The sequence below is a fragment of the Chlamydotis macqueenii genome, chromosome 20 (assembly GCF_036417535.1).
Source record: "Chlamydotis macqueenii isolate bChlMac1 chromosome 20, bChlMac1.mat, whole genome shotgun sequence".
In the NCBI taxonomy this organism is placed as follows: Eukaryota; Metazoa; Chordata; class Aves; order Otidiformes; family Otididae; genus Chlamydotis; species Chlamydotis macqueenii.
This window is the reverse complement of record NC_141575.1, coordinates 12,556,235-12,581,629: the sequence shown is the minus strand read 5'-3', so window position 1 is coordinate 12,581,629 and position 25,395 is coordinate 12,556,235. Positions and strand designations below refer to the sequence as shown.

Genomic DNA, 25,395 nt, shown 5'->3' with positions numbered 1-25,395 from the left:
CTTCCAAGACCACCGACCCTAAGGCTTTGCTCTGGCTAACCTAGAGCAGCCCTCAGTCTGCTCCAAATCACATAAAGTGTCCAGTTTTGTCCTGGATTGGTGTGAGAACTAGGAAAGTGCAGAGGAGCCTCCAAGGTATTCTCATTTCATGCTAACGAGTGATGAAGGATAAAGATCTGATGTCAGCCTTGAGTGGAGAAATAAAGGTGAAAATCTGACACTGGAAAACTGCAGAAAGACAGCGAGTAGGACTGTGCTTCCTAAAATGTATGAAGCATTTTGAGGGTTAACAGAGAAAGAGGTTGCTCAGAGGCTCCCTTTGGACAATGCCTTAAACTAGCCTCAGAAAAAAGGTGCTTTGCATTGCTCTCCTGTTTTTGAGCACCTCAGACCTCTATGTATCTTTCTATGAGAGAGCTGCCAATGAAAGCAGCTTTATGCGTTCCCTGAGAGAAACTCATACTTGAATAGCTCATTATTGCACATCGGAAAACTAAGGCAGAAAAAGAGGGAAAGTACCTTGTGCTCAGGTCATGCAACACATAGTCCACAGAGCAGAAGGCTGTCCCCAGACCTATTAAGTCTGAATCACCAAGCAGAACCAAGTGAATCCTCCTTCCTCAACCAACCCACACATAACAACTCCTGAGAATGGGCTTAACCAAAGAATAAAGGATGGGAAAAGCAACAGGCAGCCAGCACAGCCAGTGTCAGCATTTTGGGGAGTCTATGTCCTTGCTGCAGGAGCGCTTTGGAAGACAGCATCTGTTGGCAAAGAGCTTCAAAGGACCATTGCCAGTGAGGCTTCGCAGCAGGAGTGCTGCTGTTCAGGGTTACAAGTCCACAGCAGACTGGCTGACACAAGATGACCACAACTCATCAGAGCACTTGGTTACGGCTGCACTTGAGTCCCAAGACAAATATTAAGTACCCACAAAGGACTGTCATTGTCCCAAGTCCTCCTCCACTGTCTTCTGACTATTTGAGCCATGGCATTTCATGCAAAGTTTATTTTTTTAACTTCTTTTTCTGCTTCTACTTCAAGAAGTTATTTAATTTTCACTCAAGATCTGTGTCTCCAGCCTGCCTACTGCTGGAATTTCATTCACTACCAAGGCAGGTGGAAAATGTCACGCACGGAGGAAACAGCAACTGTTACTATGAAAATCTGCTAGATAAAGGAAAGAGAAAGCGATGGCAACAGCACGCTGTGTAGGTGGGTAAAGCAATTACTAGATGGAGGCTGTGGTGGGGTATTTGTCATGTATCGCTCTGGTTTGCAAAGAGCTGCCATAGACCTTTGGCTGGAGATTTCCCTTGAACAGCTTTAGTGCACTGTCCCTGGACCTGAAGTTCACCCAAAGGCTTTATCACAGCACCAAGCCCAGATGCAGCAGAAGAGGAGACAGAGCCTTGAGAAAGCAATGTGCGTTTATCTATCCGACTTGCTGGTTTTCCGCAGTTCCATGGTCAGATGCTGCTAGCCTGGCTCCATTAGTTTCAACTGGCCACATGTGCTTACACTAGCCAGGGATCTCACCCAGAATATGTCAGAGTACTCCTCTGGCAAGAGCACCTTACGCTGGCCCAGGAGAAATGTGCAATTATGATGTTTGTTGCAGGGCCAGTCAAGCTAAGAAGCTGAAGGCAATGGCAGTCAGGCCCAGTTTGTTTCCACTGCCTCTGTGTCATGTTCCAACAACCAAGACCAGTGTCAGCAGCCACATTCTGGAGGGCTGCTGGGAGAAGAGATAAGGTAGGCAAACCTGGCCACACTGCAAAGCAACATGGCATCAGCTCTCAGAGATGAAGGCTAAGTCTCACTTCCTAACAGGAAACACCTCCTTTTGCTTTGCTGTTGCTAGAGCAGCAATCACTGAGGGCTGAAGGGAAAGAGCCCCAAGTCCCATCCACTCCCCTCAAATAAGCAGTGGCACTCCTGGGCTGAGGATCAAAACTGGAGGAGAAGCAAAGCTAGCAGCACCCTGGATCCTGTGCTTGCTCAGAGAGGGTTAAATGAACCCCCACGCCAGTAGAGCTTGGTGCAGGGAGTGACTCACAACAGCCCCAGTGAGAAAAGCAGTTTTGGTTTGGTGACACACCATCTGCATCATGCACTGGCTTGCAGGGAGCCATGGGTCCCCTGACATGAAGGCAGCAGAGGCAGAAGTGGATGGACCAGCAGCCTGCCCCAGGTCCCCTGCTCTTCCCCAGCATCACTGTAACACAGGGCAGCAGCCAGAGAGGGGTGACAGCGCTGGCATCTCCACAGGGTGTGGGTGGCAGGTATTCTGGGAGACAGACACAGCTTATTTTTACATTCTTTTTCTCTATATATTTTGTACAGTTTTGACAACAAAACCTGCACAGAGCATAAATACCCCCTAATCTCATCCAATACCCAGTTCAGCTCCCTGACAAGCCCACTGTATGGCTAGATTACAGTATCAGTTAACATTGATTGATCGAGTCTGCCCATCTCCCTGTTCACTATGGAAGGGGAGATGTGCATCAAAGGTGACATGCTGGGTGCGTAGAGTGGGATGTCCTTTCCTCCCTCATCCCATCGAACCTGCCAGAGTGAGCTGGGAGGGATGAAGATGTAAGCTCGGGGACAGTTTCCTCAGGTGAGGCACCATCTACACAGCCTCAGCAGCTGCTCAGCTGCTCTCACACAGGTCGCAGGCTGCCTGCAGGTCAGTTTACCTTGTAGACCTTGGAGAAGAAGCCGCTGCCTATCATCTCAGCGTTGAAGTTTTCCCAGAACTCTAGCTTCCTGACAGCGATGCGCAGCCTCTGCCAGCGGTCCATGTGGTAGTAGGTGTCAGATGACTCACCATAGTACTGCATGGGGCTGGAGGGCTCCGGTGCAATCAGCCTTGCCTCACACATCATGAAGGCAGCAGCTAAAACACAGCGTATATCACAGTGAGCCAGCAGTGACATTTGGACATGAAACAAATACCTGCACTAGAGACCAGGACTGGATGAGGCCTCAGGAACAGAGGGAGAGGAGACGAGGCAAGGCACTGAGATGATGCACCCTGCAGCATCCGTTGCGCTGGGAGGCACCCATAGGCACTGTCTCCTGGACAGGTCACCCTGGGCTCAAGCCTGCCTTATGCAGGTTGTATTTGGACTTCTTTAGACTAGAATCTAAAGATGTCAAATTAGCATATATTCACTTACACCTTCTAAAAGTTTACGACAGAGAGGATGCGTCACCTTCAGCATACGACAGTGCAGCCCAGGAAAAGTCCAGGGGACTCAGTCTGGCTCAGTCAGCTTATGTTGGGTTAAAAGCCATCATGTCTAAATTGGGCTTTTAGCATAGGTCATGTGCCACATACTAATGCCACATATGTTACCTCAGAGCTTTAGACAGGGCTTAGCTACTATTGCAGCCCGAGGGTCATGGCTTGAGTGTGCTAGCAGGAAGCACTCAATCTTAGAAGGGTCCTCACTTGACAGGTGCCTACAGTTAATTATAAACCCTAAAGAATCACAGAACAAGGAAATGCCCCAGCAACCCTCCTCCCGTCTGTCTATCCTGAATTTGACTCCAAGCCCCAAGTGCCTCTGCTAAATTATCTTGCTTTTCCACTGCTCTGAGTCTCACACTTCCCTCTCCAGTCCCCTGCCTCCATTCCTCTTTCTGCCTTTTATAGCACCAGGCTCACACTCCTCCAAAGCCATATGCCATCCTTCCCCTTCTCCCCACATCACTTGCTTTACTGCTACTTCCAAAAATGCAGGGGAGGCAAATTCAGTGAAAAATGGGCTTCTGTCACTCTGAGGGAGGTGAATAAGGCACCTATTTCTGGATAATCATAAACAACTGTTGATATGCTACAGAGATGTCTGAGCATCTCACAACATGTGTTCAGATTCCCAGAGGCCTGGTGAGCCGCTTTGTCAGACTGTAACCAGATAAGATAACAGTCAACAAAGTCTTCAACGCTTCTAGCTGCAGCAAAGGTAAGCTCTACCCTCCCTAAGTTTCTGTCCTAGGTCTTGCACCAACAAGATGCTCTATCAGCGTCCCTTGATCTCGTAGATTACTTCATAGCTGCTTTGCTTCTAAAGGGCGAGGCAAAATCTGCACTGAGACCTGCATAAAATATTTGCACTGGCCACCTCATCCACCCAAGATCCAAAGAAAGAGAGGCGAAACAGAGACAGACAGGTCTCATGGCAGGGCTAAGCAGGGCAGGCATTCAGGAAGAGCCAAAGGCTGGGACATGCAGTAGGTGAGCAGACAGCACCGAGCAGGGCAGGGATCCCTGACCAAACAGCAGGCAAGCTCCAGTTTGAGACTCAGGAAGCTGCAACGCAGGGGAACAATAACAAAAACTTCTGAAAGCAGCCAGACTCCAAAGTCACCACCACAGGACAGTCCCACATAGACTGCAGGAATCCAGTCCCAACATGACACATAGGCTCCCCCCAGATTGCACAGTAAATATCTGCAGGAACAAAGCCCCAGAACTGCTCATGAACAGGGGCGTCCATGGCCACGATCAGCAGAGAGCACTCAGATCAGGCAGGGCATGTGAAAGAGGTTACAGGGCCACAGCTTTACCCCTGCTCTGACCCAAGGACAGGCAACCAAGGAAAGTCCCATGATGGGACACAGCTGCAGGGACCTGCCTGGAGGTTTCTGCCTTGGGATACACTGCTCCCGACAGCCAGCACCATCTGAAATGCAGTTGTGCTAGGCCCCCTCCTATTCATCTCTCACCTGGGCACTGGCATGAGGGAAGAGGCTGATGCAGAAGCAGGGGACAGGACTCACATCAATCACAACCAGCATTGCTAAAGCGACCCTGCTCTGCCTGTGTCACCACTGAAGGCGTTACCTTCCCACAGGGACGCTTCATCCAGATTCTGCAAGGATCTCTCTCTCTGGTGTGCAAAACAGCCCAGCTTTGGCAGGGCTTGGGGCATGGGTGCCACAGGGCAAGGCACCAGCACAAGCTAGTGGCAGGATGCAGCAAAGAGCTTTTATGGCCCAAGGCCAGGCTCAGCACACAGGGCTGTAGAGCAGGAGGGCAGGCACAGGAGGTGCTGCAGCTCCAGGCCTAGCAAGTGGTGCTTCCCACTCAGTGAGATACAGAATTGCTCCTCCACACCCTGCACAACTGGCAGGGACGTGAGGGGATGGTGACAGGCTCTGACGGATCCTGCTAGCCCCAAGCTGTCAACAAAATATGGAGAAGGAATAGCAAAGGGTGGCCCTGAGCATCAGACTCGTCTTTGAGGATGTACTCTCCGAGTTTACCCACTCCTGTCCCCACTCCTGGGATACAGGTTTGCCCTCTCCCGTTGTGTGGATGGCGAAACAGTAACACAGGAAGCCACCATCGCACCCTGGAGTGCGGGTCACTCCCTGGCAGAGGGAGCACCCCCAGCTGCTGCTCCAGCCACCAGAGACACCTTTACCCAGCAGGCTCCAAGAGCCTCTCCCTCCACTTCAGCACTCTCCAGCAACACAAGAAAGAGGAGCCTTCCCTTGCTGCTCAGCTGCCCTGACCCCCAGCCACTCTGGAGCCCCTCTTGCCTGCATGGTCCCCTTGGGCAAGGCAGGCTGCCTGGGGCTGCCTCTTCCACAGGGAATGGTTTCCTTTTCAGAGGCCTCTCTGTTCAGCGTTTTTCCCACGTACCATCTTCTCCCGCCATGACCTAGTTCATGAATTGCCTCTTTGTCCAATAAGGAATCCCTGCAGCATCCCCAGCACGTTGGGAACGGCCCCTCGCATTATGCCACCGAGTGGGAGCCTAGTCTTTATTTTCTTCTTATAAATGCAGCTGTTTGTCCCCAGATTAGTGCTGACACGTAGGCTAGGGGAGAAAATGGTCTTTCAGAATGTCAAGATTTATTTGAAGCCTTCCTAGGAGCTGGGGACAGAGGGGGAGAGGGTGGGAGAAGGACGGGGAGCAGAAAGGGTGGTATCGGGGGACAGCCCACAGCCCCAGGCAGCAGAGCGGGGCCCATCCTTGGGTCACCAGCAAGATTTAGAGCACCAAAAGCCATGCTTTCGTCTGAGTGGGGAAAGTTCTGGGGCAGCTGCCCAAATCCCTGGTGCTCCCAGCTCAAATTCAAGCTATGGCAGGGACACCAGGATCAGGCACAGGAGGCGGCTCGGCCCCTTCAAGGCTGCCCTGCCTGCAGGAAGAGCAGAGACAGAGCAGGGAGCATGGTGCCATGGGCTTCCACCATGCTCTCCCAACCTGCCCGTGTCCCCAAACCCTCAGCCGTGCCCACAGTGAGCAAGGAGTTCGCTCTGCACACAGCAGCCAGCCTCCCAGTTCCCAGGCAGCAAGAAGCACCAAGGAGGCTCACCGGCACCTGGGAGATGTTTGGATGCTGTGAGCCATCATCGTGGGGAACCCACTCCTCGACAGACTAAAAACATGAAATTAGTAGTTATTGTGAAAAGCAGACCTGGGGCACCGTCTTCCTCTGGGCTTTCCTCATCTGCAAACACCAGAGAGGCACCCCCACAGCACAGGGAAGGTTCCAGCTCCCCAGCAGCGCTTGTTGGGGCTGCCTGCACTTGCTGCCAGGCCACAGGCCTGGCAAGGCTCCAGCAGTGCCCAGGCTGGCAGAGAAAGCAACCTCGCAGCCAATGCATGGCTCCAGCCCCGCCGCCACAGCTGGCTCCAGCCCAGGGAAGGGCCCAGCAGAAGCAGGTCAGCATTGAGGGGTTTATTGCACCTGTGGCTCCCAAGTAAGCCACCAGCTCTCCTAGACCTGTGCACAGCTGGACTCAGCACTGAGCTCAGGCCCAGGCCCGGGCTCTGCTGCGAGGATGCAGACCCCATGCTCGTTCTTTCTAGACAGCAAATTTTCCTGTAAAAAGGGAAGAACAGACTCTTCCCTCACCTGCCAGCCAGCCAACCTGCGTCCTCTGCTGCTGTTTCTAGGACTTTTCTTCCTGCCATCAGGAAAGCAGAGAGCTTCTCCCCAGCCTCCTCTGCCCACAGTCAGAAGGCCAGACCGGGCCCAGGGACCTCCCTGGACGGGAAAGCCCAGAGTCCACGGCTGGAGCCTTGCCCTGGGGACTAGCATGTAGAAGGCTATCTGGTGCTTGCTAACACGCCATGCAAAAACCTTCCGTGAGTGGGATCACTCTGTAAACAAGATGTCTTCCACAGGACAGCAGGGTGCCAGCACTGGGGTGCACAAATGGGAGAACTCGCCCTCCTGGCTGAGGAGGGGCTGACTGACTGTAGGTGTGCACATGCGTGCAGGACGTGGCCTCGGGGGGATCGAGTACAGAAGGATGTTTAGAAACCTGTAGATGCTTATCAAAAATTTGTAATCGTTTAGCACTGGGGTTTACCTGTTGTGTTGCTGAAAATGATCTCAATATTCTACTGACAGTTGTTTACATCTCATCAATAAATCAGGAAATCACTTCAGTCCCCAGATGGTTTAAATCACATGAGTTGAGTGGTTTTCTCCTGCAGTGCATGTGTGGGGTGCACAGGCAACCTGCAGCCCTCTCCATCCTGCCCTGCCCATGCTTGGCTCAGGCAGACGGAGGGATGAGCACTCCTCACCTCCCAGGTGAAAACACAAAGCAAAGCCCAGTAATGATGGTGATATCAGATGAGATAATCTGTCTAAGCCAGATGACCAAAGCACCTCAGTAGAGCATTTATCTCTGTCAACAGAAATGGACTTTCTTCCATTCTGGCTTTTTGTAACAGACACCAGCAAACCTTCTGGTAGCATAAAGAAAATATAGTAAGTCAAGCAAAACCAAAATGGATTTGTTGACCAATACTATGTGGCTGACCCCTAAAAATATGTCATTAGTATTTCTGAGTTCTTGATCCAAGAAAAAAGGAAAAAGTATTTCCCGAATACTCCTGACTCGGGAAGTAGGCTAAAGAAAGCCCACAGCTCCCACTGTCCAGTGAGAGGATGGGTTCCCACAGATAAAACAGTGACATTCACCACTGCAAAGATGTCAGAAGCAGCTCCTAGCATCAACAGGGACCAGCTGGCTTTCCCTGGATGATGTCATTACACAAACTAGCAATTAGCTTTTCATAGACATCCTCATACACATGAGAACATCAGTCTAAGCTTGGTTATTTCTCTCAAGCTAACCCAAATACATTTGATCCCTCCAATCAAAAAGACCATTTTCTGTTGGAAAAAAAAAATAAAATAAAACAGAATCTAGAATGCAAATTCCTCCCTCCATAGGAAGGCAAATTAAAGTAAATTACACAGCAGGGATAAAGGGATACTTGCACGTCATTTAAGCATGAACACATTTTTCATAAAATGAAATAAATAAATACAGCCCAGGAAGTAAGACCTAAAAAGCTCAGGGTAAGTTACTGGCAGGATAAATCATTTTCACTTTGCAAATGCAAGTGCTTATTATGCTGGTGTCAACAATGACATCTGTGAGCCACAGACCTGGATGAAATCCTGCCCTCCTGGGATGGCATCATGCTCGTGGGGCTGGGATCACACCCTGGTTTGCAATACCAGCTTTCACTTAGCTGCTTTGATTTCAAACCTATCCCTTGCCAGGTAAATAAGAAACCTTAGGAAAGATCTAAAATCTGGGAAATTTGCTTCCCCAGGAGATTTAAACACAAGGGAAAGTCACTAGAGAACTGACAGCTAAAGCATCCTTCTGTTGAGGGGAAAATGCCAAGTAATAGGGAGAAGGGCATTATAAGATCCAGCAAAAGGGAACTCCAATGATCCAAGAGGACAGGAGGTTCTTGGCACAGGTAAGTACAGGTCATTGTTATAGCTGGCCACCATGTGCCATAGATCTTCAAAATCCGAAATAATTAAAAGACTTCACGTATGTTATGCTGAGGGAGGACCTAAGCATTGGAAAAACTGATCAGGACAGAGTCTTGATCTCACATAACTTATAAACTTTATCCAGAAAGTAATCTAACCAAAAAGCATAAAGTTTCCCCGTGAAGATATATGGCTCTCCTTACAAGGGGGAGACAAGCTCTTAAAATCTTCTGGCCCTAAAAATCAGTATTTCCCCAAGGCTTTCAAGGAAGAGATTAAGTATCTGTAACTTTAGCTTTAGCAATGAACATTTTTGAAGATAAGTGGAGAGCGACTGGCGCCTCTGGCAACCAACTTGCCCCCTCCCCACAAGACAATTCTACAGGGGAATGAAGATACAGCCGGCCCCCTCTTATAATGGCTTTCACAAAACTGATAAAGACTCATCAGGCTAGGACGCATGAAGACATTTAGGCAGCTAAGATGAAGTTCGGCTAAGATGCAGTCGGTCACCTAAGCCTCCCAAGAAGAACTTGGCTGCTCCACACTAAGTTTTGGGCAAGTCTAACCCAACCATCTGTGAAGGTCTCTGTGTGGAGTCCTCCCCGGTAACACTCCCCATGCACAGAAAGTGCCACTGCACTGCCTGCCAGATGGGAAATTAGTGGGTGTTTTGAAGGAAGAGAAACGAAACAAGAACAGCTGACAACACAGTCTCCAGGGCAGTCAGCAGAGAAGGCTTCGAGTTGGCTTGCCTTGCAAAATGGATGCTGCTCAACGAGGCACATGGATTCCTTTGAGATGAAAAGGTGCAGAAAAAATTAGAAAAAAAACCAGTCGTAACTCAGCAGTCACAAGCCTAATCCCACGCATTTACTGTCTATCTCTGCTCCCTTTGCTACACTCTTCATGCATTTTCTGTGATTTTTATTTTAATCCTGAAGACTCACGGTACAAGACCCCTAATTGATGTCATATAGCACTTATTTCACCAGCATATATAAATCTCATTTTCTCCTGATATTTAATTGACGCTATACAAATGAAAAAGCAGGGCAGGGCATGTGGGTGTTTAAAAGGAAGCTCAGGATGTGGGAACTGTCAAGCATTTGAGCTGGCTAGAACATCCCCAGCCCACCCTCTCCATCAAGAAAAACGCATTAGAATGAGAAAAGATACTGTGACCTTGCTGTTGAAACGTTTGAGGCATCATCTGATAGCAATTACTATAACTTGTTTCTTGTTGCAGCTCAGAGACAAGGACTGGAGGCTGCGGAAGGACCAGGGAGAGAGGTGGGGGAAGTACTGTCCAACCGCCCATGTGGGCTGGGCTCCTTGCAAACCCAAATGTGCTCCACAGCAGGCGAAAGCCGTGCCCTTTATCTTTGGGGTTTCCAACCAAAACTGCAAAGATAAATCTCAAATCTTAACCACTCTGTGTTGTTCCCAGAAGCCAAGAGATTATTTTTAGGTCAAGGATTGTTCCCAGTGCAGATGGCCAGAGTCCTAGGCTGGAATAAAGGCTCAGGCTGTCTGCCATGGCCTGCTGGTGGGTCACCCCACAGTGAATGAGCCTCTGTGCCCATCTTTCCTCAAATACCAAGGGCCAGTAACAGCACTTTGCTAGTTTCACAAGACATTCTGATATCTCAGCAAGGAAAATCCCATCTGCGACAACCAGCATTGCTCCTCATCAGGGAGAACGTGGTTTCCTGCCCTCGGGTCCTTTCCTTCATGTCTTGCTTGGTCTCCTTTGCCACCTCCTGTCCATAAGAACACACCAGGCTGGAGATGGCCACGCGTTGTGCTGCAGGCGCACTGGCAGCTCACCACAGCAGCAATACCTGGCACTCACAGTGCTTTTACGTTCAGTAAGCTGCCGGAGTGGTGCATGGTCTTTGCCAGCTGTTTCTGAGCAATGCAAAAGCTCCCTCACTGAGCTCCACACACAAGATCTCACCACACCTGATGAGTAGTTTTCCTCCTAAACCTAGTCTCTCTCTTTTCAAACCACTGGACATCACTTGGCTCCTGCCAGCTCTTATACCTAAAAACACCCATGAAAAACACTGAATAGAAACAGCACCAAATCCCCTGAAACCGCTTCATTTTGGGGATGCTTAGAGGGCATTAACTAGGCTTTGAACTTTGGGAGCCAGGTGGGCAGAAACTTTATTTTACACGTGGAAAACCATCAGGAAATGGCTCAAAGTCACAGAACTGTCCCAGCACCATTTTGGAGAGGACCTAGTAGACCTGAGACCCATGCTCCAGCTATACCTCTATTCCTCAGAGGTAAGGGGAGGAATTGGGTGAAGAAAATAGCTAATGGGGACCCACCTCCTGTTGACTGCTTTATCTACAGACTTCCACTGAATGATGGAAAGAAGAGCCCAATTGGTCCTTGCAGCATCCTCCAACACTGTGGTGCTGGCTGCTGTTGGGGACAGGGACAGCCTGGAGGGACCACAAAACCCAGCTCTTTTGAGGCTGTTCCTAGGAAAACACTAACCATTATAAACTGAATTGAACAGTTCGAGGTCTTTGAAATCTGTAGGCAGGCAGACACCAGAGTCACCACTGTGACCATGCTGCTCCACAACATTATTCATATATGACACAGAAAAATCCTGGAGAAGTGGCACAGCCCAGTGAGTAAGGAGCTGATTTGGGAGCTGACAGGGTGGACCTGTCCTTCCCTTTGCAGCCTGGAGTCATGCTGGGCGAGCACTTTCGTCTCCTGCAGTGTTAGTCTGGAGCAAAGAGGGCCACAGCTCTGAAGGTGGGGATGGGCATGTTTCCCATTTCACACTCAGGAAGGGCAGAGTAGCCTCTGGCAGAGCCCCTTGGAGGCTGGATCAGGGCAGAGCCAGCACAGTCCGGCTGCTGGGTCTTTCCAGAGCTTCATCTCCTCCTGATCAATATGAAAGCACCCTGAGGCAGGGTACCGCACCCTCCCCAGCACCTGGCAAATAGCTCTTTGCTGACATTCTCCCAAAGCCATATTTGCATCAAGCGGGGGAGGGACGAAGGAAGGGACAGCCCTGCGGGACTTGTTGCTGCCCTGTTTCCACAGGAAAGCCACACTCTGCAGCGTCCTGCAGCCAAGATGGGAGGTGAAGAGCTATGGACATGGCGCAGGCACCTGTGTCTCCGGGGCTGGACCAGGGGCTTTTGCACCAGCTGCAGCCAGCCAGGGAAGGAGCATCTGCTGTGCCCCCTCTCTGACTCCAAGTGGCCTTTTGGCCCCACATCCACTTACAAATCATCACTTCCCACCATCTCTGGGATGCAGCAGTGCAGGATGGTACAGTGGTACATTTTCCAGTCATCTTAGGAGCTTGATCAGTTGACAGGAGAGCAAATCAATCCTTGGTTCATCAGGCACAAAAAGCACTCATCCATCACCTGCATGCCCCATTCACCACTCTCAGGCAAGCAAAGTTTCTCATTTTAAGTCCAGAGCTGCCCAAAGAGCCCTGCTATCACCATGGGCCCACCTCTCATGCCGTGGCACCAAGAACCAGCGCAAGGCACAGCTCAACATTTAAATGAAGTGCAAATGGGAACCGAATAAGCTCTTTGAACTGCCCTGTGCCATTCTTTGGCAGGTGCACAGGCAGAGCAGAGGGTTCAGTTGAAACACAGCAAACAACTGTGGCAGCTGTCCTGAAACAGGGGACCTGAAATAAGCCACGGTCCAGTTGGAATCCTATGCACTGGGGCTTCCAGGACACTTGAAGGTACCAACAGAAGGGTGACGGCTGTGTGTGTCGGGTGTTAGAGGTCTGATTATTACACTAACTGCAGGGAGGGGATGCTGCTCTGCCCTGCGGGGCTCATGGGATACTTGAGGGTGGGAGCCCAGCCACGGGTGCACCCAAGTCTGCAGGGTGGAGGAAGCAAGCTGTGGGCTGTGCTCTGACGCTCAGTCGTAAGGACGGTGCCCACCCACCCCAGCAACCAAAAGGACATCAGCAAGGTGGGATGCATCCGTGCCCTGCCAGCAGTGCTGAGGACGCCACAGAAGGATACCCCAGGAGGTAGAACCAGTCTTCACTGGGAAGTGCTGGCCTTTCTCCAGTGACTATTAAAACCACCAGGGAGACCCGCTTGGACCAGGCACCACACTTTCAGAGAACTAAACATAGCGAGAGGTGATCCTGGGCCCCAAACACCCGTGAGGCTCCGGGCCTTAGTTTGCCTTTCTGCTGACAGCAGCCATATGGGCTGAGAGACACCTGAGGGAAACAACTTAAGAACTAAGACAAAGTAAACCCAGTCTTTAATTTAAGGGCCACCTCCCCTCTGACAGAGGATGATCCTTTAGCCTGCAGTTGCTGCCCGCAGGCTCAGCAGACGCACCAGCCATTACCGAAAAGCATCAGCATGCAGAGAAAGCCAGAGAGTGGTGGCAATGCTTTTTTAACTCATGCTCACACCAATGAACAACTCGTTGGATCTGGTCACAACAGAGGCACATTAAACAGCCTCACTGTATATCCCTCCCTGGCTCACCATCACAGCTTCCCACCCTTGTCTCGATGCCCTTCCCCACTCAGTGATGCTTGGCCTCTGCTTCATTTTCTGAGCTCTGTGAGATCCAAGGCAAAAGTAAAACATCATCCTTCTGTTACACAGAAATAATTAATTCTATTCCCTTCCTAAAAAGACCACTTTCTCCCTCTCCCTATTTGTGGGTCACAGTTCAAGGAAAAAGGTAACCCAAAGAGTTGCTGAGAGGATGAAGAAAAGTTGTCCCCAACCTCCAGGTCCATCGGAGGCAGCGGAGCAGCTGCAGAGGTGGACACGCAAGCAGGCAGCCCCTGAACTGGCTGAATTTTCAAGCCTGCATAATTCAGCAGTGAATTTGTCTCATACTTCCTCATCTTGCCTCCAGCACAAGATGTATGTGCTTCCCTGAAGGAATGGCTCCAGTCTAATTTTAATTAACTCTTGATCCACCACAAGAGGATGGGCAAAGCCTCCCCTGGGCTGAGGCATGCCAAAACATCCCTATTCCCCAGCCCTTTCAGCTCAGCTCCCTCTGGAGTGCAGAAGTGACTAGTCAGAACTAGGACCTTAGATGCACCAAATCGTCATCTGGCTGTGTTTCTCTCCCTCCTTTACAGGAGCCTCTGAGGCACTATCCAGATAATCCACCACCTAATACTGCATTCCCCATAACCTCCCTGTGCCTCATTTCCCAGTCTGCACAAGGAGGAGAATTGCTCCAGCCCTCACAGTGCCACATTCCCTCCAGCCCCTCTGCAGATGTGCCGCCTTGGACTGAACCACCCGCATTCTAGGCAGGACAGCCCAACAGGATGAGGTGGTGGTGGTGATGGTGGTAGGTCCCCAAGCAAGAGGCATCTCGGCAGCAGACCTGAATCCAGCAAAGGACACAGACAGGTTGCTAAACCTGGTGTGGGACCTTGCTGGTTCGGAGCAGTTATCCCAGGAGAAATGCTGCTCCTTGTGAGCTTAAGAAGCCCCGAGCACACATTTCCCCTTCTGCATTTTCCACTCTCCAGTCAAAGCAAGACTGTAGTAAACATTCAGCAGATAAAGCTGAAATCCAGTTATAGTATCTCAGACATTATTATTCCCAGCAGTGGAAAACTAATCACGGCAGCCCCATCGAATACAGCTGGCTCATCCCCAGTGCTGGAGCTATGGTCTTCAGCAGCTAAACAATTGATCTTTCCAGGCAGCTTAAAACAAATTAATGAAAGACAAAGAGCTTGGAGCAAATTTTCTCAGTCTTTCACGGATAAGGGGCAGAAAACCCCTTTTCTGCTTCTTAGCCCTCTTCCTGCAAAAACCTAGTGCAATATTATTTCAACAAGTTTAGCAAAGGCTGCTGTGCTTTCAGTCTTTCTCAGCACTGGAAAAACACGTTTTCAGACCTGCTTTCATTGCATTACACAGCTCACGCACAGAACAAACCACCCCCTCTCACAATATACAAAGTCAGGAGGTGACAAATCCTCTTGGATTCACCAGCATTGAAGGGGGCTCATTTCAGCCAGCCCATTTCTCAGCCTCTGCCGCCTCAATCTTCCCAGGACCTGGCATGATGGCCAACGCTGGCGTGATGACCAACTGCGCACCTCTGCTACCCTGGCCGCATCAACAGGCACACAAGGAAAACATACTGGCTTCAAGACTCTACATTAAAAGAAACATGACTGAGGCCTCAGCTGTGGTGACTTGCAAACGCAGATATATTAATTCACTTTTTTTTCCCCCCTGCAAGAGAGTAATTCATGCTCACAAAAAAAAAAAAAAAAAACCAAAAAACCATACTTCAAAAAACAGCTGCTGATGGCAGGAGGCCAGCGAGGGAACACCCCACAGGCACTGGGCCTCTCCATTCCATCGGTACACAGGGACTAAAACCACAGTAATCTACATGCTGGAAGCTGCATGACATAAGTAGGTAAGAAATAATTTAAAACCTCTTGCTTTGAGATGGAGGTAACTGGACTCATCTCAGCACAGTAGGCGAGTGCTTTCTCAGAAGTTCAGCATCTCCATAGCACTTTCGGGCTCCGCATCCCTGCCCTGCGCTTGGCCCTTGTCCCCGCCCCTTGTAGCCTGGCTGTGCAGATGCAGATGTAGACAGTCTCTGCTCCGATAGCCTCCAGGACACGTCCTGCAAGACATAAGTCCTTCCCAAGCAGTGAACGAGGGAGAGCCCAAATCCCGCTACGTCAGGGCAGGCTCTGTCTGTCTGCCCTGGCGACAGTACCCCAAGCTTAGTTTGCCTCAAGCATCCAAGACTGCTCTCCCTAACACCCTGCTCTCCTTCCTCTTCACTCTGAGCCTTCCTCTTGCCACCGCCTGCTGTACTGAATCCACCACTGACTTATTAAAAACCACATGACTTGTGGGAAGCTGAACTTCAGCTGGCTGACAAGCTGCCCAGCTCTCCTGCACACCTCAGAAAGTCAGGTTACCCCTGCTAGAGAAATCAATCAATCACTTATCTCCATTAAATCCACTTCTCCCTGTAATGCTATACAAACAAGCAGTATTTGCATGACAACACACGTTAAAAGAAGTTTCTCAAGGTAAGCAAGCTGCTTCCAAGAGCCCCACACACAACATCACAGCCAGCTAATGCCAGGTACACTGAATGCAGTAAAGTCTCTCTCCAGGGAACAAGATATCTCTCAGTAGCTCCCAAAGGAGAGAAATAGAGATTTGCACCTGAGATGAGCATTTTCCTACCAATGCAGCACAGCAGACTGAGCCCCTAACGCAATCCTAGCTCCGTACAGATGCTATCCTGTATGAGTCTCTATTGCAAAGTGAGAAGACTTGGCTATCACTAACAGATGGAAAAACGAAAGCTAAAAGGTAAGAAAAGCAAGGGACTTGCCCAAGGCCAGGTGACGAACTAGTTCAAGGCGGGGTGTCAAGTCTGACCTGAGGGGTGAGAAAGGCCTCCCTTCACCCCGGGCTCATAGACTCAGCTCTGCTCACTTGCCTTTTGGGCTCTCACTTGCAGCTCAGCACAGAAGGGATAGTGATTTGTACTGAATAGCTCTCACTGCACTTTTTTCTTCTATGAACCTACCCAATAAAGCTTTTGAAACTACAGACATCTTCAGCCATAGAACATACTTTGGCCAGAAGCTGCACAGCTCAGTAGGACAGCCTGCTGCACAGGGAGCAAGAACTCGATCTGCTGAGACCAAACACCATCCCAGGCCGCACCTGTCAGTGCTGACTGCCGCAGCAGGCTCCCCTAAAGTGGCTGCAGAGCCCCGAGCCCGGCTCCAGCAGAGCAGCAGCGCAGCGAGCATACTCCCCAGCTGGCAAGCTTATGCCCACAGTGGGTTTGAAGACCGTGATTTGCTCACTGACCACTTCCACACCGAAGAGGGAGTGCAGCAGAGAGGAACCTCTGCTGCAACAGAGCAGCCGAGGAGCAGGAGGCTGGTGAAGACACAGTTCGTGCAGCTTACCTCTCCCAGGACATCCAGGCTCATTCCCACTCCATTGTAACTCCAGCAGCTTAGAATCATAGAATCACAGAATAATTTCAGTTGGAAAGGATTGTTAAAAGCCATCTGGTCCGACTCCCCTGCCAGAAGCAGGGACATCTCCAACCAGATCAGGTTGCTCAGAGCCCCGGCCAACCTGGCCTGGAATGTTTCCAGGGATGGAGCATCCACCACCTCTCTGCGCAACCTGGGCCAGTGCTCCGCCACCCTCAGCGTAAAAAATGTTTTCCTAATGTCTAATCTGAATCTACCTCCCTCTATTTTAAAATCATCACCCCTCGTCCTATCACAAGAGGCTCTGCTGAACAGTCTCTCCCCATCTTTCCTGCAGCCCCCTTTAGGCACTGGAAGGCCACTCTAAGGTTTCCCTGGAGCCTCCTCTTCTCCAGGCTGAACAGCCCCAGCTCTCTCAGCCTGGCCTCACAGCAGAGCTGCTCCAGCCCTCTCATCATCTACGTGGCCTCCTCTGGACTCGCTCCAACAGCTCCACATCCTTCTGATGTTGGGGGCTCCAGACCTGGACGCTGCGCTGCAGGTGGGGTCTCACCAGAGTGGAGCAGAGGGGCAGAATCCCCTCCCTCGACCTGCTGGCCACGCTTCTTTTGATGCAGCCCAGGATGCCGTTGGCTTTCTGGGCTGCAAGCGCACATTGCCAGCTCATGTTGAGCTTCTCATCCACCAGCACTCCCAAGTCCTTCTCCTCAGGGCTGCTCTTCATCCATTCTCCACTCAGTCTGTGTTTGTGCCTGGGATTGCCCTGACCCTTGTGCAGGACCTTGCACTTGGCCTGGTTGAACTTCATGAGGTTGGCACAGCCCCACCTCTCCAGCCTGTCAAGGTCCCTCTGCATGGCATCCCTTCCCTCCAGCGTGTCGACGGCACCATATAGCTTGGTGTCATTGACAAACTCGATAAGGGTGCACTCTATTCCACTGTCCACATCACCGACAAAGATGTTGAACAGGGCCAGGCCCAATACTGACCCCTGAGGAACACCACTAGTCACTGGTCTCCACCTGGACATTGAGCTGTTGACCACCACTCTCTGAGTGCAGCCACTCAGCGTGACTTCAGCAAGCTTGCAGCAGTACAGAGCTGACCCACAGCACACACACATTATCTAATTACAGCTCACTGACGACACAGGAGCAGCACAGCACCGGCCAACCACTTGCTAAACAGCAGCAAGAAAACACTTCGTGTTCAGTGGCAAGAGATGTATGACTTCAGCCTTAAGCACTCATGCTGAAGATCAGATGGGGCAGGACCCAAAGCATTTGTCATCAACGCTCAAAGTTGAAAGTTGCCTCAGAAACTGTGCTCCAAGTCAAAACCCCATGCCCTTACCTCACATAAAGCCAGGCTGCTGCTGCTTTACATAAAGTCTTCATTGCAAAATCTGCCCTTAGGGGAACAGATTATGCAAGACTTAATTTGAACAGTAGGAACGACCCTGAAGTGTTTTCTTTAAAGGCCCTGAAGTTTTAAACTCTGGCTGCAGGAAATCACCAAGCTTCCAGACCCCAGCAGCAGAAAATCAGCTTCTGTGCTCACAAGGAAGACAAGCAGCAGCTCTCCCCATATGGAAGGTAGCAGGGAGGTGGCAGAAAAATCACAGCTTCTGCCATAAGTGGGCTTATGGCCCATGCTTTCCAGATGCCTCCTGTGCCACTCTCCAGGTGCAGCCTGAAGATACCAAACGCACTCCCGAAAGCTTTGTCAACTGGTATGGAAAGGCACTTCAGTTACGAGAGGACCTCCAGTTTCAGCCCATGAGCTTACACACTGCTTTGGCTCCTCTGAAACGTCACTAGAAAGCACCAAACCTGATGATCGCAGGGCTAATAACTTAAAGAGAAAATAACAACAGCCTGTCAAGAGGAAGCAGCAGCAGTCGGGATGCTTAGGGGTTTACCATGCGAGCAGGACCTTGCCTGGCAGACCAGCACAACAGAGATGCTGGAAACACAGCTGCACCTCACCCCACACAGCCTCCCCACCAGGTGTGAGCAGCGACCTTCCTGCAAGAGTGTCCGTTCCCAGCAGAGTACGATTCAACAGGAAAACGACAAGCACACACATGCTGGGTACCCAGAGTAACTCGGGCCTGACTCCTGCTTGTGGAGGGACTGCAGGCCTCCAGTGAGGGCCTTGTGCGGCTCTCAGTGCTGCCTGGTCTCCCCCACGCTGACTGGCCCATCCTGTGAGGAACTGAAATCCCAGCTTTGCAGCCTGAAGCATCCCTCAGCCTCACAGCTCAGATCCAGCTGGGTTTTTACACTCTTTTTCCGTTTGAGAACAGGAGCTCTGTAACTCTTGCCTTGTGATCTACAGCCATCCACATGCAGGTAGCTCTGCCTTGAACGCCTCAGCTCCAGCTGGCAACTGTTTGGCCCCTTGCAGGTCCGCGCAGGGCTAGGACTGACCTTCCATGATAACAGCAATCCTTTCACCGCTCAGTGCTGCCTTTGACCATTTGTCTACCCCACAGCTTTACTTACACTTTGCATGCAGGTTTTACATAGCCTCCAACTCGATTTTTCCTATTGTCTGAGTGTTTGGTTTTTTTTTAAAAAAAAAAAGAAAAAAGAAAAACAAGCTACATTTGGGATTGAAGCTGAAGGCAGGATTCTGCAGCTCTAGCATGCTATCTCCTGAGTACTGTTTCTGCACTGGAACTGCCAAACTTGGCAGGGAAATGGAAGAAAGAGACCCTGGAGCGACCCAGAACAGAGGCAGGAGAATCCCACCTGAGCCATCTCTTGCTGAAGCAGGGCCCGGCTCCAAGGGCAGATCCATCTCTCCAACCCAGGCGCACCAAGAACCGGCAGGGGAAGAGGGATCTTTTCTGCAAAGCAGAATCTGGGCTGAAAACACATCTCTCCTTTAGCAAACCGACCTGAGCCAGCACACGCACAGTATGTGCAAGCAGCATCCATCAGAGCTGCACCAAAGGCAAACTACTTGCTTGGACACGGGGAAGGCTGGCACAGAGCAGCTGCCTAGGAGCTCTGCACCAGGCACAAACTCTGGGGTTTTTCTCCCCTTGAGATCTACATTTTTCTTGCTGTTTTCCAAAAAGCCCCGAGTCCTTCTCTGAATTTAGACTCGGGACAGCACGGGTCTCCACGGAGCAGCCCCGCATCCGCTCGGGACCAGCCCTGGTCCGCAGAATGGCCGGGCCGCCCGCCGCTCCCTGGGCGGCCCTGCCCCGTCCCCGCCCTCTCGGCCGCTCCCCTGGGCACGGCGCTGAGCAGGCGACCGAGATCCCCAGCCCCCAGGGGAGGGAGCAGGGCGGCCAGCGGGTGCCGCTCCAGGCGGCAGGGGCGGTGGGGTCCCAGCGCCGGCGGCACCTGGCCCCGCCCGGCCACAGCGGGGACGCGGGGGCTGCTGCCCGGGCCTGGGGCGGCGGCCGGGGGCTCCGCTCCCTGGGAAGGGGAGAGACGGGGGTGCTCGGGGAGCGGGAGGGGGGGACGACACGGTGGGGAACATGGCGGGGATATGGGGAGAGACGGGAGACGGCGGGGACACGCAGGGGGATATGGTGGGACACGGGGGAAGACCACAGAGGGAAACAGCGCAGACACACGGGGGACACAGGAAGGGACACGGGGAGCGGCAGCCCGAGCCCCGGCTCGGGGCCCCCCACCTGGCCCGAGCGCCCACTCTCACCTGCTCCGGGTCAGCCCCGCCGGGCCCGTGTCCTCCAGGACGCGCTGCCCGCGGCTGGGCTGGGCTCGGCTTAGCACGCCCCGGCTGGGGTCGGCCCAGCCCCGCCCGCCCCAGCAGCGAGGCTCCACCCCCCGGGCGCCGCAGCCCCCCGGGGCAGCCGTCCCCCGACCCGCACACGGCGCAGCTCCCGCCCGGCAGCCCTTGCCGCACTGTGCTGCCCGCGCCCAACACCCTCCTCCCGCAACGGCGCCCCGCCCCACCTCAGGGATCGTCCCCAGGCAGCGGCCCGCGCCCCTGCCCGGCCCCTGGCTGCCCCAGCAGAGGCGGCCGCAGCGCCAGGCACCCGCGGGCACACGTGCCCTGCCTGGCAAGGACACCTCTGCGAGACTCCGGGCGAACAAACGGCGCCAGGCCCCGGCACCGGGCCTTCCCTGCCCTTGCACGAGGCCAGAAGGGCTCGTACGACCCCAGCACAAGGTAACAGCACTTTTCTGTTCCCGCCGCTGGGCCGAGCCTCCTCACCTCTCCTCCAGCTCTGCCGCCTCTCCCAGCTCTCTCTGTCCCTTTGTCCCCCGGGATAAGGGTGCTCGGAGGGGGCAGCTGTACAGCACCCACCACCACCACGTGCTCCGGCTCCACGTCTGTCCCACGGGGCAGGAGCAGGGCCACCCCCTCATTTGTGCGACGAACACCGCCACGTTCCTCTGTTGACGCAAATGGTGCTGCAGCACGGGGTGAGGGTGCCCTGCGGGTTCCAGCAACCCCATGACAAGAGCACCCAGCACCCATTTAGGTTATTTGATGAGGACAAGACAAACAAAAATCTGGGTCATGCAGGAGACAGCTGGGACTGGAGGAATGCAGCCGGTGACAAGGGAGGCTGGGGAGACACAGCCAGAAACATCTGTGCTGCTTCAGTGACTGATGCACTCCAGAACCGGATGGAGCTCCCAGGACAGCAATGTGCGACCGAAACACGTGCCCAGCCCTCTGACCCCTCCACAGCACTCCTGCCCCCACCACAGAGCAGGAGCAATCAGTTCCCCACCCTCCCAGCTCCCTGGGGCCACCCCAAGCACCAGCAGCTGGAGGCACATGGAGCCAGGAGCTGTGTTTATCCCAGGCAGCAACACAGGCTGCAGCAGAGACGCGTGGAGCAGCCATGCAGGCTCTCCTGGTGAGTGTCCTTAAATCCTCTCTGCAGAGGGATCAGGCAGCCTGGGGAGTTTCCACCAGTAAGAACAAAATCAGGTGGAGCAAAGATGGCTGGTTGGATACAGCAGGAAACTTAATTTTAGGGGCACTGCAGACCCTCTTCCCCTGACACACCATAGACCCCCTCCATCAGAACTGGCACAGGGGACTGACATGTGGAGAGCACCATCTCACTGCTACAGACCCACAGTAAGTTTTACCCACATCTCCCCAAGGCCCTAGACACAAGGTCTTGAAGCCTCTTCTACATCGACATGACAACCACCAACAAGGGAAGCAACAGAAATCCCCTCTCCCTGGGATGTCCGGAGGTCAGGTTGACCACGTGAAAGGTAGGTTCTGCAGATCACAACACAAGATGCAGTTTCAAAGCTGCTTTCTAGTACAGAAAGACAGCATTTAGACGTAACTAGCTGTTATGGCTCTTAATGGCTTCTAGATACCGGACTTTAAGAATATTCACTGCTCATTTACTGCTATCTCGTCAACACGGTTGCTAAGATGCAGCTGTACAATGAGAAACCATCCTCAGAAGTGTCCTTCCACTGTGGCACAGGATCTGAGAGCAGCTGGCTAGGCAGCTACTGCGCCAAGATGCAGGGCAGCAGTGACCCACAGAGCTGCCCAGCCTGGGTGTACTCACAAGTCAGCTTTGGGCTACAGACCCCTCCCTCAAATGCAAGACCATTTCAGGCACATTTTCCTTTACCACCAACACCACAAATGCAGTGGGAACAAGCAGATTGGCACACGTGGCATCAGGAGCTTGTCAGCAGACTGGTACCCCAGGGCTGTCGGTCAGGCTGTGCTCTGGGTCCCCACAGCTTCAGGGCTCCATTTCCTTTAGGGGAAACAGAGAACAGGATTAAGAGGGACTAAAATAAACTCATTCACAGGGCAGACATGTTGGCAAACTCAGCAGATCCAACAGATCGGACAGGCAAGTCTGTTTGCAGGGTGAAGCTCCCATGACCAAAGGCTCACGTTAGGATGCGGAGGCATCTCCAGTTACTGTGGTGGTCAGTCCCAGGCACGTCTCTCCTTGCTGCAATGCAGTCTCCACTTCAGGTACGGCTGGCCCAGCTTGCTGCCCAGCCAGCTATCCTGCTTTCCGTGCCCTCCCTCCTGCCAGCTCCTGCAATGTCCATCAAGAGCAACATATTCTGTGCTAAGGCAAGAGGAGAACCCCAGCTCCTTTTTCCCCTTTTGCTTTTCTCAGCACACCAACACCCCTTCACAGGCTGCGTACCCATGTGATGCACCTGGCCAAGCTTGTGACCAGTTACGCTCTACAGAGCGCCCTGCTACATCATTCCACCTCACCTGCACGCACAGAGCATCCATTGATCACCTGTTGTCCCTGGAACAAGCAGCAGGCAGAGCAGCCCTAGCAGTAGCTTACTGCTCTTACAGCTACCATAGAAGCTGCGAGCTATCGAGCAATCATCAGCAGGTGTCAGAGCAGAGAGGTGCTGCACACATGCTCAGTCCCAGTCCAGCTGAACAGCACACAAGCGTCCTGGACATCACGAGCTGGATGGCTCAGTGGCCCCGGGGGCCTCATTGCTAAGGCGAATGAACACCAGAGAGGCAACCCACCAGAACACCACTTTCGAGAGGACACAGTGCCAGCAGTAAACTTGACAGTGTTGATGGCTGAGAAGCACCTGCCTTACTCTGCAGAAAACCACAAGAAAACCCAGGTGTAAGTGCCATTTATGTTTCCTCTTGCAAGACTTTCCTTCTCTTGTCTAGGTGCACTTTTCCTCTGGCAAGATCCTAAATGATGCCACCATCTCTCCCAGGTGCCCCCAGCTTCTCCCAGGCGAGCTTGCTCACAGCCCCCAGGCACAGCCAGCAGGAGCAGGGGCTCCAGAATGTCCGCAGCAGCGTGATCAGGCAGCAGCTCTGTGGCAACAGAGCCTTACAACCCTTCCTCCACTCCTGCTTTGATCACCTTAGGATTATCAAGGCCCCTAGGAGGTTGCCAAGGATGTTCTTTTCTGTGTGTGTGCTGTCACTGAAGTCATTCAATGAAGGTCAACAGGTGTCCCTGGAGCAGCTGAGCAGCTAGTTAAGCCTCTTATCTGAAGCCCAGCACAGGACGCCAAGTGCTTCTGGGCATTTCCAAGCCAGCCAGCAGCCATACTGCCCCATCGGAACTTGTGGGGTGATGGCTGCCTGCCCCAAATGCTGGAGGTCTGCGCAGGTGGATGTTGAAAGATCACTGGCAGAACCATGAGTGTGACAGCCACAGCCAGGATTTGGTCTCAAAGCATCAGGCTGAAGAGGAGCATCTGGCAGGTGCAGAAAAGCCTACAGAAAAGGTCCAGCACACAGAAAATCCATCTGCTGAGGAGGGATGGGTGCCCAGGTGCATTTCAGTGAATATTGTGATCTTGGGAGAGCCACTTTGCCCCTGGGACCCCCAGCTAGGCCGGCAGAACTGGGCAACAGAGAGCAACAAAGAGAGACTTGAGATGGGTCTAAGCACCTGGCTTTTCCAGACCCAAATTCATGGAAATCTCATGTCCTCCAAAGCACAGCCTGACATCACTCTGTAGATCATTTGATGCAGTGCAAGATATTTTTCCCTTTGTGCTCCTTGGGAGGTATCTTCTAGAAAAGACTTGTGCCTCCACACGTCCACCACTGCCTCCAAGTGTTTGCTCTGCCTTGGCAATTCTGGGGCTCATTTGTCATTTCATCACATCAAAGACAGTCCAAGTCTGACTTCTGCCAGGTCTTGTTATCTTCTTGCCTGAACTGGACCCATCTCCTGTGCTGCAGTTGCCACTGTGTGGCTGTGGATGGTAACAGCAGATGTGAAAATGCTGCTTCTGCAGCTTCCCACTCATGACCATGTCCTTTAAATCTTCTTTCTAGAACAGCTCATTTGGTCTTCAGTAAGCTAAAACTCTTCCATTATAAAACATAAACTTCTATGATACTCACAGACATCCTGTAAAGCGTCTGCAACATTTTGAATAAGCTGACAATGTACTGACCCTTTGGCCCTCTTGGGGCCTTTTTTTGCATGTTTATACAGCACTCGGCATAACAAGATCAAGCTAGATCATAGGTACTGCCAAGTTTACTTATAGCCATACCAGCAAGTTCAGCCCTGCCCAGTTTGCAATACGACTTTCTCCATTCCCCTTTTCCTTCAGGGCTGCATGCCCTTTGGGGTATCTGCTGAGGCCTCCCCCTGGAATCGAAAAGCTAGAGAAATCACCAGTTAAGTGATTTCATGCTGGTCCTGACTTGCTCTCAGAGCAGCATAAGCTCCCTCTGCCCCCAGTATGTCCACCCACGGGACCACCAGTGTATCACCACCATAGGGACACGCTCTGCTCTTGTCACACACTTACATCCTGCTGCCAAGAGCGAGGGACAGCCTCCAGGCATTCTCTCCTCTGCTGCTCCCTCACCCACCGCTCCCCACTGGAGCCAACAAAACCCACTGTGGATCCTCATTCCGATTTCCTCCTGTGCTACGTTCCCACTTCCCTCACCTCCACTGGGTACTGAGCCGAGCTGCCATGGCCCCTGCGTGCTGGCTGGGCTGGGCTTTCACTCCTGCCCAGCTCTTCCTTTTCATGCAAACCCATCATGGAGGAGACCTGAGGTGCCACCACTCGTCCCTGCAAAGGGCACCACCAATTCGGCACCAAGAGGCCAGTGCTGCAGAGGTCCGAAGAGCAGAAGCCA

The 25,395-nt window shown here is 52.3% G+C and overlaps 1 protein-coding gene across 2 annotated transcripts in view; it reads right to left on the bottom strand.

The window, feature by feature from the left end:
• LOC147598292 (dual specificity testis-specific protein kinase 2-like) overlaps positions 1–20,597 on the bottom strand; it is a 29,851-nt gene extending 9,254 nt beyond the window's left edge. For both annotated transcript variants that reach the window (XM_086763999.1, XM_086764000.1), the window contains exons 1-2: positions 20,470–20,597; positions 2,707–2,906 (exon numbers count right to left, since the gene is read on the bottom strand). In XM_086763999.1, coding sequence (XP_086620125.1) covers positions 2,707–2,895 — 189 coding nt within the window. In that variant the 5' untranslated portion in view covers positions 2,896–2,906; positions 20,470–20,597. The remainder of the gene's footprint in view (positions 1–2,706; positions 2,907–20,469) is intronic.
• Between the last annotated feature and the right edge of the window lie 4,798 nt (positions 20,598–25,395).